The 16,400-nt window shown below is 40.0% G+C and overlaps 1 protein-coding gene and 1 pseudogene across 2 annotated transcripts in view; one reads left to right on the top strand and one right to left on the bottom strand.

The window, feature by feature from the left end:
* Nucleotides 1–16,400, bottom strand: part of LOC149224965 (phosphatidate cytidylyltransferase 4, chloroplastic-like) — a 231,248-nt gene that overhangs the window by 143,901 nt on the left and 70,947 nt on the right. For both annotated transcript variants that reach the window (XM_089386366.1, XM_089386365.1), the window contains one exon: nucleotides 7,816–7,949. In XM_089386366.1, coding sequence (XP_089242492.1) covers nucleotides 7,816–7,949 — 134 coding nt within the window. The remainder of the gene's footprint in view (nucleotides 1–7,815; nucleotides 7,950–16,400) is intronic.
* Nucleotides 9,394–10,608, top strand: LOC149224966 (protein YLS7 pseudogene; annotated as a pseudogene).

Raw genomic sequence — 16,400 nt, 5'->3', positions numbered from 1 at the left:
GTGGATTTTTTTATTTTTATTTTAAAAACACTCTTTTTCTTTTATTTTATTTAAATTCTGTAAATGTAATTTGAATATATGTTGACAACCTTATAAGGGGCATTAGTATATCACCCCTCTTTCTTTTGCACCTTTATTGTCTTTTACCCCTTTATTTTGCAATTTCAAGACAATAATTTTTTATTCAATAAAAAAATATGTATACTTTTAATCTATCTTGACTTTCACTTAAAATTATAATTAAAATGGTTGGATTTAATATCTTATGCACTCATTAAAATGGGTCGATTTAATCAACTGACAATTGCACCAAACAATATGGACGCGATCGTACGTTAAATTAATTGGAGCCCGTGGTACGATTGCTAGTGAGCAGTGGTAGTTTGATGACACTAAGGGCAGACAATTGTTGTGAGGTGCGGCTTGCAGAAAATGAAACAAAGCAGCGATAAAAGGTTGATACGCTCAGTTGGATGGAGGCTCGATGGCCAGACGATGGGGAGGACTGCGTTTTAAGTTGACTGTTGGAAAGGGTAACGTTGGTTGAAGACAAACAGAGCAGGACAGACGGAGAAGGTTGTGGGGCGGAAGTAACGGAGGTCGGAGGGATGAAAGACGATCAAATGGGTACAGCGAATGCAGCAGCGGAGCTCAACGGACTCTGTTCCAGGCGCAGACTTGGCCGCAGTGTGGGCTAAGATTAGTGAGGAGCGGCGACAAGGAAACATGGCTACCTATCCTTTTTACATGGCGGCTAGGGTTTATTCAAACGGCAACAGTGAGAACACTGGTCGTTGGACGATCATCAATGGTAATGGATGATAAGGTTATGCAGTCGCTTTTTTATTTTTTCATTTTTTAACTTTTTTGTTATTCTTCCTTCTCCTTTTTTTAGACTCTACTTTTTATTTTTATTTTTTTGCTTTTTTTGCTTTTTTTGCTTTTTTTTATATATTCTTTTTCTTTGATTTTTTTTAATATCTTTCAATTTTTTTTTTTCCAATTTGACACTCTCTTTTGACCTTATATATATCTTATTTTTATTTTTTTAGATTAATAAAAAAAAATTATGGCCAAAGGCCAACTAGCGAATTGGAGACTCTCCAAAAGCTAGTAGCGAAACGCTTCAACGGTGACAAAGTTGAAGAATTTCAAAGGCCACAGACCTAGATCGGAGAACGAACTTTGTGTTGATTTTGGGTAGAATCAGATGTGCTCTAGCTCCGAAATTTTGTGGAGGGGCTAAAATACATGAGATCTCCAAGACCCAGAAATCGTTTGGAGAAATTCCAATCAGTTTGCGAGTTATTAAAATAATTAATATTTTTAATGGGGTTCTTAAGTCTAAACTTTGGAAAATTAAAATATTAATGGATATTAATAAAAATATGGATGAGAAGCTTCTAAGAGACGAGGATCAAGTCTGTTTTAATCTTAACAGTTGATTAGGGACTTAATCTCGGTTGTTGATTAGGGACTTAATCTCGGTCGTTGATTCATCAACAGGAAAAGTATAAGAGGAGGCTTGAGGGTCAATTGGAGATACACCAAGTGATCAAATTAGTTCATTTTTTCTGGGGCGTGGTTTGCTGAGAAAATCTAACCAGTGATCTGAGTTGCAATGAGGGGCAGAAGCAGAGATTTTGATCAGAAAGGAGTTCCGAGCAAAAGAGTACGGGGCAGAGAGGAAACAGTAGCATCAGAGAGGCAGCGCAAAAGCCTACGCAGCCCAGGAAGGGGCTCATGTAGTGCTGACGCGGGCCAAGAGGGTCTCTTCCAATGGCAGTGCAGAGTATTCATCAGAAGTCTAAGATTTTGTCGGACAAGCGAGGTTCTGAGCCGGGAGGGCTAAATAGCAGTCTTCCTCCAACAAATCGATCTAGCAAAAGGGGTGACACAGTCTCCTAGAGGAAAGACGTTGGCCCAAGCAATGATTGCGCTGGGATTTCGCAGTGTTTGTCGGAGTCAGGCCACTCAGTGGATTAGTTGTGACTTGGAGAACGAGGTAAACCATCGTATGTATTTTTTGTTGTCATGATTTCTCTGAAAGGTTAGCCGGTGTGAGAGGCAACCTGTTGTACTCAGATTATGTTTGCTTAATAATACAAACCCTCTATCTACTGCATTGATTTTCCCGCATTGGGTTTTTTCGGGGACATGTTGTCCAAAAATAACGGTGTCCCTTGTGTGTTTGTTTCATCTATTGTTTTAGTTTATGATCTGTATGTCAGTGTAGTCTGCCATAGTGTTTTTCATCATTGTTTATAAATTAAATAACTTGTTGAATGAAATAACAAGTAGGAGATGTTAAACCAGTAACTACAGTAGGATTTATGTGTCTAGATGCAGAAATTTTCACATGGTATCGGAGCATTGCAGATCATAGGATACTGAAGCCATCAGCCGAGAGATCCAGCAAATCTAATGTAGAGAGGTAGTTGTCCTAAGTGGCAGCGTTGTTCCAGAGCCACAGAACACAGAGGAAGGGTGACGCAGTGCAGAAAAGGTGACGCAGTGCAGAAAAGATGACGCAGAGGTTCACGCAGTGCCTGCGTCAGCTTTCTAAGCCAAGAGGAGGAGACGCAGTAGCCGAGAGGAGCTCACACAGTGACTACGTCGGCACTCTGGGACAGCGCAGACCCTGAGGGACTCAGAACAGTCAGTTGTCAAGGCAAATGGAGCAGTGCAGATTAGATCTGTGGTGTTGGTGGGACGTTGTTTTTGTTGTTGCAGAACAGTGTATGTGGACACGAAGCTGAGGTAGAGGGAGTCACTGCGTTAACGGATTTCTTGCCAAAGAAGTCTAGGTCCGAGTTGCTGAGCAGCAACAAAGGAGGATTGGAGAAGGGGTGATTCGACATTATTTGGCAGGAGGATTTCCGTGAAGGAAATCACAACTCAGAGGGAGTCTAAAAGAAACTTGTTCCTTAGAGGATTTCTAGCGCCAAAGAAATCCAGATCCGAGCCTTGTTGGGGCAGCAGCGAGAGAGGGAGAATAGAACATGTTCTATACTTGTTTGAGCAGAGATGGCAATTAATGGACTGAGGGATCAGGACAAATTGGATGGAGCATCCAACTTTGTCATCTGGAAGGCCAGGATCCTGGCAGTCTTGGACAAGAATCGCATCAAGGATTATGCCTTGAAAGTGGTGGTTGTACCAGTCGATGTTGATCCTCTCAAGAAATACGAGGAGGCTCAAGCAAAGGTGAAGTGCATGATCTTGGACGGGGTCAAGGATCATGTGGTCCCACATATTGCTGAAAAGGAAACAACAAGGGAGATGTGGGAGGCCTTGACCACCTTGTATGAGGGAACTTCCGTCCAACAGAAGATGTTGCTTGAGAACCAGCTAAGACAGTATCAGATGCAAAAGGGAGAAGAAATCGATCCCTTCCTTCTCAGGTTGCAAGGGATTCGAGACCAGCTGACTTCCGTGGGGTCTACACCAAATCCTGAGTTCATGGTCAGGACTGCCCTGAATGCAGTCACTGAAGACTGGGAGACCTTTGTCCAGAGCATCTTGGGTAGGGCTTCTCTCCTAGTTGGGAGGAGATGTGGGCAGCTCTTCGACAGGAAGAGATCAGGCGGTTAACCAAGGTAGAAAGTAGCGGTAAAGGAGTCGGAGTCAAGAAGGAGGAAGAGGAGGATGTAGCTCTCGCATCAGCGGGACAGCCAGGGCAACAGAAGAGGAAAAGGAAAGACATAACCAAAGTCATATGCTTCAGAGGTGGGGAACTAGGACATTTCGCCATTAAATGCCCTCGGAAGAAGGGCAAGGAAGAGAAGTCTGACTCAAAGGCTACTCCAGTGAAAGCTGACGAGGAGTATGATGACGAGGATTGCACCATGAGTGTTGATGCATCTCTGGAGAACAGGTGGGGCGACATAGAGCTATAGTCGGGAGGACTACACAAGGGCAGGATCCTTGAGGTGCCCAAACTCCTGGATCACATACGACTGCGGGAGCCCTTAATGACTGTAGCAGAATGACAAGAGTCAGTTGGTGCGAGGGATGATGGAGCAACAGTGGCAGAGCTAGAGTGCCAGAGTCTGAAGCAGTGCGGTGGAGGTTGCAGTAGTGCAAGAGGCACAGAGCAGATTGCAGCAGCGCAGTAGCAGCAAAGGGTCAGCACAGATTAGTAGCAGAGGTAGCTTCAACATCACGAGGTATCCAAGGTGACCAACATGTCAGCTTTTGGGTGGCTTTTCAGTTGCTTACTTCTCAGCAACTGAGTTGCAGTGCAGCAGTTATCAATGGCAGTGTAATGGGTAGCATGATGCTGCATATTGAGAGGGAGTTGCAGTACAGATGCAGCAATGACAGTGGCAGTGTCATGGGCAGCAGTACAGGATGCAGCGGTGCAGTGGATGAAGGGTCGCGGGCCAAGCATCAGCAACGCAGAGGATTGATGCAGTGGATTAGTGTGATGCTTCTATTGGGAAGTATTGCTAGAGCACATTCCTCGCTAAGAGGGAGTGTTGATTTTGGGTAGCATTGTATGTGTCTAATTCTGAAATTTTGTGGAGGGGCTAGAATACATGAGATCTCCAAGGCCCAGAAATTGTTTGGAGAAATTCCACTCGGTTTGTGAGTTATTAAAATAGTTAATATTTTTAATGGAGTTCCTAAGTCTAAACTTAGGAAAATAAAAATATTAATCAGGATTAATAAAAATATGGGTGAGAAGCTTCTAAGAGACGAGGATCACGTCTATTTTAATCTTAACTGTTGATTAGGGACTTAGTCTCAGTTGTTGATTCATCAACAAGAAAAGTATAAGAGGAGGCTTGAGGGTCAATTGGAGATACACCAAGTGATCAAATCAGTTCGATTTTTCTGGGTTGTGGTTTGCTGAGAAAATCGAACCAGTGATCTGAGTTGCAGTGAGAGCGGCAGAAGCTGTAATATTTCTAATTAGCCCCAGCTAATTGGAATATTCGATTTTGCCAAATTTTGCCTTCTATAGTTATTTTGTAAATAAATAAAAAAAGTGAGAAAGGGGGACATAACTCACTTTTAGAATAAAAGTCACTTCCTAGTAGCACAACATTGTGACTTAACGGGAGAGCTAAGGGGACCAAAAGGAGGACGCAGAAATGGAGCCCACGCAGACACATGGAGGGACTGCGCAGGAGGGGAGGAACACGTGGCAAAAGGGGAATCACGCAAGAGAAGGTGAGCATTGGGATTGAGAGAGGCAGAAGCTATAAAAGAGAGAAGAGCCCCCTCATTTTGATCATTCGGTTATGTGCATTTGTGATAGTCTGCAGCACTGTTTAGTGCATTAAGTATCTCCATTTGGAGATCTCACCCTTAGCCCCGGGGGACTTCGAGTCCCTGCTCGAGCAAGGTATTTTCGTTGGCATTTCAATAGCAGTATCTTCAGCATTTCAGCAGCGGTTTTATCAGTGTTCTGGAGGACTGCGCAGCACTGGGAGAGGGACGCAGTTCTTTTTGGGAGCAGTCGGGATTGGGGGTTTGTGGAGGATTTGAGCCGAGGGATTGAGCAAGAGATCAGCTCTTGCATATTGGAGGAGTTTGGCAGAGTTCTGGGCTGAGTTTCAGAGGGTTCTATTCAGTGGCAGCGCATAGCAGTGAGGAACTGCGAAGAACCCCAAGGGGGTGATTTTCGGGGGTCGGTCATTCCAGGAAAGCTTTCTGGGTTTTTCTGGGTTTCTTGAGTAGAGTCCGATTCCAAAGTTTCAGCGTTTTCTGAGGAGGGGAGCAGTCCCGAATCCTTGTTTGATTTCTAGCAACAGCAACAGCGCAGCAGTGTTCCCAACAGCTTGGACACAGATCAAAGAGGGGCCATTCCTTTGCTATTCTGAGTGTATTTCTTCACTTGCCTTGTGCAAGTGGAGGTGCCATCTTCCTGATCACCTCCTGTACTCATTTTATTACTCCAGTATAATAAAATGGCTTAGCATTCTCCCTGCATTTCTTGTGTATCTGTTTATGGTTTATTTGATATATATAGTATCATTGTTACTTGTATCTCTATGAGCATTCTCGACTATTATACCACTTGTGTGTTTCTATTATACTCTTAGACAGAGTCTAGAAAGGGCCAAGTAGCCTCCGGATCTCGTCCTCTTTTTAGAGGCAACATATCCGGTAAATGCCCTCCCAATCCATCTCTGGTTGGAGTTTGCTTGTGTTTAGGGTATATTCCTGACATGGGATATTACAGAAGCAGACATTTGGATCGGAAAGGAATTTCGAGCCAAAGAGTACCGAGCAGAGAGGCAGCAGTAGCATCAGAGAGGTAGCGTAGAGGCCTACGCAACCCAGGAAGGGGCTCACGCAGTGCTGACGCAGGCCAAGAGGGTCCATTGCAGTGGCAATGCAGAGTATTTGTTATAAGTCTGAGATTTTGCTGGAGAAGCGAGGTTCTGAGCCAAGAGGGTTGTACATCAGTCTTCCTCCAGCAAATCGATCCAGCAGAAGGGGTGACGCAGTCTCCTAGAGGCAAGACGCTGGCCCAAGCAGTGATTGCGCTAGGATTTCGTAGTGTTTGTCGGAGTCAAGCCACTCAGTGGATCAGTTGTGACTTGGAGAATGAGGTAAACCCTCGTATGTATTTCTTGTTGTCGTGATTTCTCTGTAAGGTTAGCCGGTGTGAGAGGCAACCTGTTGTACTCAGATTATGCTTGCTTAATAATACAAACCCTCTATCTGTTGCATCGGTTTTCCTGCATTGGGTTTTTCTGGGGACGTGTTGTCCAAAAATAACGGTGTCCCTTGTGTGTTTGTCTCATCTATTGTTTTAGTTCATGAAATGTATGTCAGGGTAGTCTGCAATAGTGTTTTTCATCAATGTTTATAAATTAAATAACTGGTTGAATAAAATAACAAGTAAGAGATGCTAAACCAGTAACTGCAATCGGATTTTTGTGTCTAGATTCAGAAATTTTCACACTTTGTGCAGCGATGAAGCGGCCAAAAGATCGAACTGCTCTGATACCAAATCAAGCGAACAAAGTTAGTTCTAGCTTAAATACTCCAAAAGACTTGGAATATGTAGATCTCCATTGAGATACAAGATTATATATTAGAATATATGAATAAGAATGATGATACAATGAGAGTGAGGGGCCTGCTTATATATTAGGCATGTGCCTCTTCATGGAAAGTCATGTCCCATTTAGACATGCCTCTTCAAATTAACTAATCATTAATACAATTATCCTCATTACTTATCTTTATATTATTTATATATATTTTATTCCTAACATTCTGAATGGGATATGGAATTCTACTTTCATTGTATGAAGTCCAATGAGGTTAGAATCGCTCTCAAACATCATGAACTATTATTGGTAATGATAAGGATAGAAAAGTAAAGATAAAGGGGAACATGAACTTTTATTTCAAAGAATTTAATATTAGCAGTTATGGCTTTTGAATTTCAGCAATTTTTCATTGAGTGTTTAACAGCACAATTTATCACAATGTTGGCAATTTTCAGCAGTTTTTCATCTATGAGCTTCTAATGGCTTAAGATATAAAATTGAGAAATTACCATGTCTACAAAACTTGCATGAATACCATCTTTAATTTTCCATTATAACCATGAGGATTAGGTTTGAGTGCATTTTATTTTCTTTCCTTGTGGACAACCTGCTGATCACTGAACTAGTTTTCAAGTGAAAAGTAATAATCTCCCACAGTCAAGCATATGAGCAGCAATGATATTTCTTCACAAAACTCTGCTATATCGATTTCAGATTGTATTCAAGTTCTACTACAAACATGTGTAAAGCTTAACATGAAAGGCTATAGTACCCTGTTCAACCTAAAAGAAAAAGATACCTTAAGAACGATGTAGGCCAATTGAAAACTTTGGAAAGTACAATTGTAACTGCGACAGAAGCACTAAAGCCAGCAAATGCCCCTTCCAACGTCTTCTTGGGGCTAACAACAGTTAAAGGAGTTCTACCAAAGGTCTGCAAAAGATGAATATAGAAAACGATTTTATCAATTGATTCATAATCCCCTTCTATTGTTAACACTTTTATTTAACAAAGATATGCATACAATCATTTTCTGATGAATGGTAAAGTTACCTGACACAACTGTGGATAAAACAGGTCAATATAATGTCTTTAGAGAATTAAAATATAAACACAGTCTCCATTTTCCCCTAAATTGAACATAATCACTTAGGAATATATAATGCTTCCCAAGATCTTGAACTGAGATTCATGGCCAGTATTTTCTATAATTCTAGCCATACAATTTAAACTGCAGGAAAAACAATTTAAAGCATGTGACATAGAATAGAGTAACCGTCTATCTACCATAAATGTTTATCTACACAATCATTTTGCATAAGTAGCGCATTAAAAAATGACAATTTTAGCCCCTGCATTCTGCCATTGAGTGAAAGGATGCAGATGCAGATGCAGATAATGGGAGTATGTGGAGACACCCAACAGATGATTGGAGTACCTGTGGATGTTCAAGAGATCATCAGCACCCTTGCACTTAATGGCAACATGCAAGGGCTAAAAGGCTCCTTTTTTATGTCCTCTCACCCTCTAACTCAAAATTAAGTATGATAATTTATACTCACTATAGTCATTAAAATAGTAGCTGGGATAGTAAGAACTCCCCTCCCACAGGTCAATGTTAAGATTTGAGTTTCTATGAAAATGTTCATCAAGTAATGACATAATCTTTTTTTGAAATCATCATCAAATTTTCAAACTTATCTGCCTTCCATTGTTCAGATTGTTACCAGTGGAAAATGCAAAATCCAACTTGTATTTTCATTGGCATTCTTTCAGCAGCATTGTACCAGGACATACATATATTGGCGACTTGGTTGGATGGCTTAGTTCACACATTTTGGTCACAGTGCATGGTGTTCTCAAGTTCTTATAAGGTTCAAACTTCATACTTGGATGATTGGACTTATCTTTTGTACAGATGCAGGAGGTAATACAGTGTTGTAGCTGCTACAACACCACCCGATATTCTAGCCTGTACACCTAAAGTTTGGGTCCCCCTTTATCTTTTCAAGGTTTTCATGGATCTTTCCTGTCATATCACTTGCCTAGCTATCACCAAAGGCCAGGGTTGATCATGCTTGCATCAAACTATGCATGCTACTCCTCGTCCTCGCATTCATTTTACATAAATTCATTATGGTCTACAGCTCATGCAGTCAAGCAACCTTACAAAATCTTTAGCCTTGCTCTGGTTTTGGTTTCACATGGATTAACTTCTCTTGATCTGTCTCCACCAGTATTCATTATGGTTTTTACCCATCTTGCAGGTATGAATACTGTGTTGTCCTTCATCTTCTAGAAGGAAGCATAGATGTTGTTCATTCTTCAGCTTTCTGCCCACATGAATCTGCTCCAGCTTTGTCAGCTATTGGATACAATGGAAGCCTACTTAGTACTGTGGCAGTATGAAGGTTATATCAGTGCTAATGACTTCATAGTAAGCATTGAGAATGCAAGGGCAGATCTTCATTCTCAAGAAGTGTTATCAAATTTGGTCTCACCCAAGCATAAAGGAAGGTGTGAACTTTTCCAAGGAAAATGGGTACATGATTCTCTTGGGCCTTTATATAAGAGTGATTCTTGTCCAATATTGACACAAGCACAAAATTGCCAAGGTAATGGAAGGCCAGATAAGGATTGTGAAAAATTGGAGGTGGCAACCTATGAATTATGATCTGCCAAGATTTGATGCACACAAGTTTCTGGAACTAATGCTTGAAAAAACCCTTGCTTTTGTGGGTGATTTGATTGCCAGAAATCATATGGAGTGAACGATGTGCATACTGTTGCAGGCTGAAACTCCCCAAAATAGGGGAAACAGTAAAATGCAATGCTGCTTTTTTCGTTCTCAGCCTGTCACAGTCATCCGCATATGGTCTGCATGGCTGGTACACACTTCGTCAGAAGACTTCCAATTTGCAACAGAGGGTCTTACCAAATTGCATCTTCACAAAATTGATGAAACATTTATGGATTATCTTACTACATTTGATGTTTTAGTTATATCATCTGGCTACTGATTTACAAAAGGGCAGCTTTTCTATACAAAGACAATGTTGCAGCTTTTCTATACAACGACAATGTTGTGGGTGGACAGCTATGGTGGGAAAAAGGCCACGAACGCAAAATTGAAAATGCTTAAGCATTTGCTATTGCCACAGAAACTGCATTGAAAGGCATTGTTTCCCATCCAGATTACAAGGGATTAACAATTTTCTTTGCCTTTTCTCCCGGTCATTATGAAAAAGGTGCCTTGAATACTGGAGGTTCCTGCACTGGTAAAGTGAGACCTTTTACAGACAATGAAGTTGTTGCCAATGGTTTCACTGACTTGATGAAATCACACCAACTATATGCATATGAGGAAGACATGAAAAGGGGGAACCCTTTAGATTATTACCTGATCTTGGGTGTTGAACCTTCAAGTAGTGCTGCTGAGATCAAGAAATCATATCAAAAGGCATCTTTTAAACATCATCCAGACAAGGCTGGGCAGTTCTTGGTGCGGGATGATGCTGGAGATGATGGACTCTTAAAAGAATGTAAGGAGGAGATCCACAAGGATGCACAAAAATTGTTTCAAATGATTTGAGAAGCAAGCACTCTTCCGTTCGGTCACAAATAGCAATTGTGAATCACAGTTTTTTGGCACTGCTCTCTGTAAAAGTGACCTGTGACCTCCCTAGACCCAGCACATGCGATAAGATTAGGGCACATTTCTGACTTGCGACCCCTCAACACGTCCTTTCACTTTATAAAACACATCGCTCTCTCTAGTTCACTCCGCCCCCTCCAGTTATCATTGGCGATTGTCACCTCCTGGTTTCTGCTTGCCAAGTGTTGAAATGATTTCCTTCCTACTAGCTCTGTGTTCGACCATCAGGCATTCACCTTTGGCCTGCGCAACGGAGTTATGTCCTAAAGGAACCACCATTTATCTTGTGTCTGCAAAATTTGGCACCTGTGGTTTTCCACGCCCACACCCTGTCCAGTCTTTTGTTAATATGGATTTTTGCCCTAAAACTGCTATGAATCCCTTTTAATTTTCCACCTCAAATCGAGCCCATTGCTTCAAACCCATGACTCAGTTGCATACATATTCGTTTGTGGCAAGAACGCAATGGTTGATGGTCTGAATTTGGTTTGAAAAGTAGTTGCAAAGGTTTGGGTTTGATTGTGTGTTACTTTGTGCCATCGTCGGTTTAAGCCTCGAGCTGTGTTAAATTAATAAATACATCACTCGATATACCCATAAAATTGTTGAAGTATGTAACTAGTTTTCGTCTTCATGAAAAGAAATTTTATTGTAAAAAGATTGACTTATTAAAGCATGGGTTTCATGCTTGGGTCAATGGTCAATAGGTCAATCACCCATTGTGTGCTCTAGGTCTGTCTTGAGTCAAAAGTCAAAGTCATGATGTTAAGTCCTGTTAAGTCCCTTGGAGGGCTCATGTATCAAAGCAAACAAATATATTTTATGTAATGAAAATGTCTAGAAGCCACGAAAATGATCAGGTCGGACAGCCCTACGAGTCGTCCTAGAAAAAGCTTGTGCACCCACTCAAAGGTCTATAAAAGAAAGAGGATTCGACCTCTTTTGGACACACTGAAGTTCAACTTTTATAAGAAGATCTGAGGCAAGAAAAAGAGTGTGTAGAAGAGCGGGAGGGCAGCGAAAGGATAAGGTCTTATCTGGTCTTGGTTTTTGGTCAAATCTTTTCTCTCTTGGTAGCTGAATTTTCTGTGGAAGACAAAGGTTTTCATAGGTCCAAATTTGTGAAGGAAGGAGCAGCAGACCTTGTCTTGTTTGGGTGGCTGACCTGATCAATTGGTGTAGTCTTGTTTCTTGGTCTTGGAAGTCTCCTTGAATTGATTCTATAAGAAGAGAAGTTTTCTGGTCTCCTTGAATTGATTCTATAAGAAGAGAAGTTTTCTGGGTTTTGCCCTGTTGAGGGGTTTTGCCCTAGCTTGGAGCCTATCTCTGGTGTCTCTATTCTTTGCATTGTGATCTTCTTGTTTGGCACTTATCTTGATGATGAAAACATAATAATTAAAGAAGAAGAACTAAAAGGTATCACAAGAACTTGTCAAAGATAATAGAAATCATTATAAAAAAACACTTTTACAGTCTGCCCTAGATTTCTCAACATGGTATCAGAGCAAGGTTCGTTTGCATGAGGGCAGGAAGAGGATCACACAGGGTTTCAACACAAGAAAAGAAGGCCAATCATCTAAGACCGAACACCTGGAAGGAAGAAAATATGAATTCTGGGCACTTGTTTTGAGCAGCATATAAACCCTGTTCTAGAGGACCGCAGGGCTAGTCCAGTAGCCTATTCAAGACCGAACACCTGAAGGAAGAAAATATGAACTCTGGGCACTTGTTTTGAGCGGCATATAAACCCTGTTCTAGAGGACCGAAGGGCTAGTCCAGTAGCCTATTCAAGACCGAGCATCCTGACAAAAGAAACGCAGTTCTGGGCATGATCTTTAAGGCCTGAAATCACCTTTGAAGAAGACTGAACTCTCTGAGCCACCTCAGAGATACATAGTTTTCAGAAGTTTGTACTTGTGGATAACCAAATCTCGTTTTGTGGTCTAAATAAAGCTTCGTTAGCCAATATATTGATTACATGAGAAGAACGAAGTGATAGGAGGCCTTATAAGCCTAATTGGAGGGCTTATCATAAGATTACAGTCACCCTGAAAGCAGAGCCGGAAAATTTGGGGCATAAGTACATTTGGAAAATTCAAAGTGTAGACAGACATTTTGTAGAGGACCGAGACCCATTCTACAGTCCTGTGCTCATAAAAGACCTAGACCAAATTGCTTGAAGATGCATTAGATCTATCTTGGAGGGGCATTCATCATGTTACAGTCATCCTTATTAAAATAGAAAAATCGCAGTCCTGTACAGTGGTATAGGATCCATGACAGTGTAGTATATTTACATATGTTCTGAGCTGGAACAGTCACATAAAGAAGCCGACAAGATCCCTGTGAAGAAGAACATAATTCTGAGCAGTCATATATTTGGTCTTCAAGGTCTGGACAGTGTGAGAAGAAGTCAAACCCGGTGATTGTCAAAAGGCATTCATGTGTTCTTGTAGTTTCTTCACCTACAAAGTGCGTCATTCTGAAGCAATGGTATATATATTTGAAGTCAAATCCTAAGCAGCAACCTTGAAGTCATTCTAAGTACACTCGTTGATTAATTCAGTATATATATCAGTTCTTTTTGAAAGCCCTAGCAGAGGGTAATCCGAAGTCTACTTGGCAGCATACAAAGTTTATCTCCCTTGACAAATATACATTATTTAAAGACTATCTCATCAACTAGATCTAGGATTTAGTCTACATTGATAAGCTACAGCCAGTGGAAGGAGATTCTCTTACATTAGTGATTTATGACAAGTCTCTGCTATATTGTCTGTCTCAAAGGAAGAAGCAGTCTACACCTACAAGGTTTTACTAGTATGACAAGGAATATGTCATCTATGAGAAATAGTTACTAGACCTATTGTCATATAAGAAGAAGGAGCTTCTGAAAATGATAATCCTAGCTTGAAATACTGTAGCACCTGGATGGCGTTAAAGATAAAAGTTGCAGTACCTTTGTGAACAAATCTTAAGTCTTCACTCTTAAAAGCAGTTAGAAGATCATGGCCTCTTATAGCAGCTTCTAGAATATAGAAAGGACAAAGGTACGTAATAATGAGGTACGTATAGCTTATTTATTTGTTAAGGTTCTAACATGAAGTGTTATAGGGTTTAATTGTTTATATGTCTCTAGGGTTTGTAGATATTGATATTAAATTCTAGGATTGTAAACCCTAGATGGTTCATGGATAAATCTTAGTCATCTGGAAAACCTTGCCCTATCTTGCTTATTCCTTAATAGAAACCCTATTTCTTGATTTCTAGGGCTTGTGTGTAGTTTAGGGTATATGATAAACCCTAGTATGGATGGATGTGACGATTTCATAAGCTAAGATTTGTATTTGAAAACCCTAGGAGTCCATCCTCTTAGATTCCATGGAAACCCTAGAATCACTGATGGACATCATGATTTTATTATTACATATATTTGCTTGGTTGTGTTTGTTAATAAGTATTGCAAGAGCATCATGAAGAAAGCAAAGAAAGATGGCTTAGGAAAGCAAATCTTGTGGTTTGGTAAGCATGATAGAAGGAGGGAAATGGAAGGACCTTGAGAATGGTAACTTGGTAAACAAGTTGGATCCTTGGGCACTCTGATGCGTATAGTAAGATTCATGTAAAAAAAGGTCGTATGGATACCTGATTGAGAAGATCATCATTATGAGTTGATTGATGAAAAGAAATATTTGGCACAACATACTAAGAAAGTCCACTATACATCTATAGCAGAAGTTCATGTAGCAACTGGTTGGTGAGGGTCATTCAAGGATCCTCCATTAGATGAATTCATGGGAATATTTCTTCGCCTAGTAGAAGAAGGACCATGATGATATTGCAAACATTTTCTACTCTCTCAAGATTTGGAGCAAGCTTCCTAGAAGTTTGTTGATACAATTGCAGCATGATGAAGTCCCATCTTCAAGATGGGAAGCAGTTTGAAGAAAGTTAGATGACCAGCTAAAGTAAGAGAGGAAGCTAAAAAATTCCTGACAAGATGACTTGATGTGAGGATGACTCTTCCTGGTGATTGAATAAGGATATTGATGAAGACAAGGCATGGCAAGGCTATTATAATCTGATGACTCTGATAGTTCAATATAGTTATGCTATCAAAAGAAGATGCTTTGCATAAAGATTTAGGACTGAGATTCAATTGCAAAAAATTGAGTGGATGACTTTGGCAGTCTAAGTCCAAAGGATATATATCACTGACAAGAAAAGTAGCAGGTTGCAAATGGTTCGATGATCGTGTCTTGATAGATCACTTTCTGAATGTTTCGAGGGAGCTATGTTCAAGTTCCATAGTGATTGGTTCATGAATATGTAGCAGGAAAATATTGATGATATGGAAAGTGATGGCTTGTCCCTACAAGAAGTTGTGAAAGAAGATGGCTCCATGATGTGCATAAAAGTTGATGATGATGTTGGAATTTCTAAGTCTATCCGTTAGAAATTCTTCTTGTACTATCTTATTTATTTCTTCCTACTTGTTCAGTTACTTAACAAGTTGTTGTCGCGCAGATTGACACCACAACGCTCAGACCGGGGGCTGTCACTCTGATCCCCAGTCCCTCCGTTTAAGCCTGTCTCCCGCGGCTAAGGGGGGTAGTCCCTGTGAGATGATGAGACCAACTGTCGACCAGTTGGTTGGGAGACACGAGATACGATATAAAAAGCACTAAAATGATTTGACTAAATTAGCAGACCAGTGCCTTAAGAGATTGTTATTAAAACGATTACTTGTTAAATGATATAAAAATATGAATCGTGAACAGCAATCATTTGTCATCAGCTAAATCACAATGCTCTTAAAATGACCAAAACGATATCCAGCAACTGAAAAATTTGAAAAGATGAAAGCCTTAAACCACCACGAGAATCATGAATTATTAACCAGATATCATATTCGCATCTCGACTTGAAAATTTTAGATCTCAGCATGAAAGATGATAAATCCCGAAAATGACTGGATGTGACGAAGAAAATTTTCCACAAAATTTTTATGTTTTTTCGAAAAAAATTTAAATCTTTTTTTTTTATTTTTTTATTTTTTAATATTATAAAAATGAAAATGTTAAACAAACTAAAAAAAAAAAAAAAAATCTAAACTAAAAACTATAAAAGTCTAAACTTAAATCTAAGGACTAATTAAAATCTACATAAAATAAATCCAAAAAAAAAAAAAAATCTAAGTAAAAACTAAACTAAAAATTAAGATTAAAATTTAAAATCTAAATTCTAAAACCATAAAGCTAAAACTATGAAAATTTAAATCTAAACTTACGAAACTAAAAAAATTATAAAAGAAATCTAAACTAAAACGAAATCGAATTTCAAATAAAAACTATAGCTAAATCTAATTACAATCTACGTCTGACCCTTTCAAAATATGATTAAAATCTAACAAAAAAAAAAAAAATCGAAAATGGCTGAACCCTGAGCTACGCATATGACCACGGAATGCAAAAATTTCGATTTACCTGATACGTGAAAGCATTGACGGCAGACCACTGAACACGCAAAGAGTTCTGAAGATAATACCTGGCATGCGATGTCTTTAAACAGAAATCGAAAACAATTTGCTTTACCGCCTGTGTAATCTCACCAGAAATTCGACGGAAATTCGACGGCGAGCAAATGGAAATCGAGAATGACAGCGGCGATTTATGCTCATGCAGTCCACCCGTGAAACCAAGAAAACAAACTTACTGTGGTTTCCAGTT

Source organism: Pinus tabuliformis, chromosome Q (assembly GCF_031772625.1).
Source record: "Pinus tabuliformis cultivar Carrire ecotype Pingquan chromosome Q, CPIR1, whole genome shotgun sequence".
Taxonomy (NCBI): domain Eukaryota; kingdom Viridiplantae; phylum Streptophyta; class Pinopsida; order Pinales; family Pinaceae; genus Pinus; species Pinus tabuliformis.
The sequence above is the reverse complement of the archived record's forward strand: the minus strand, read 5'-3'. Positions and strand labels throughout refer to the sequence as shown.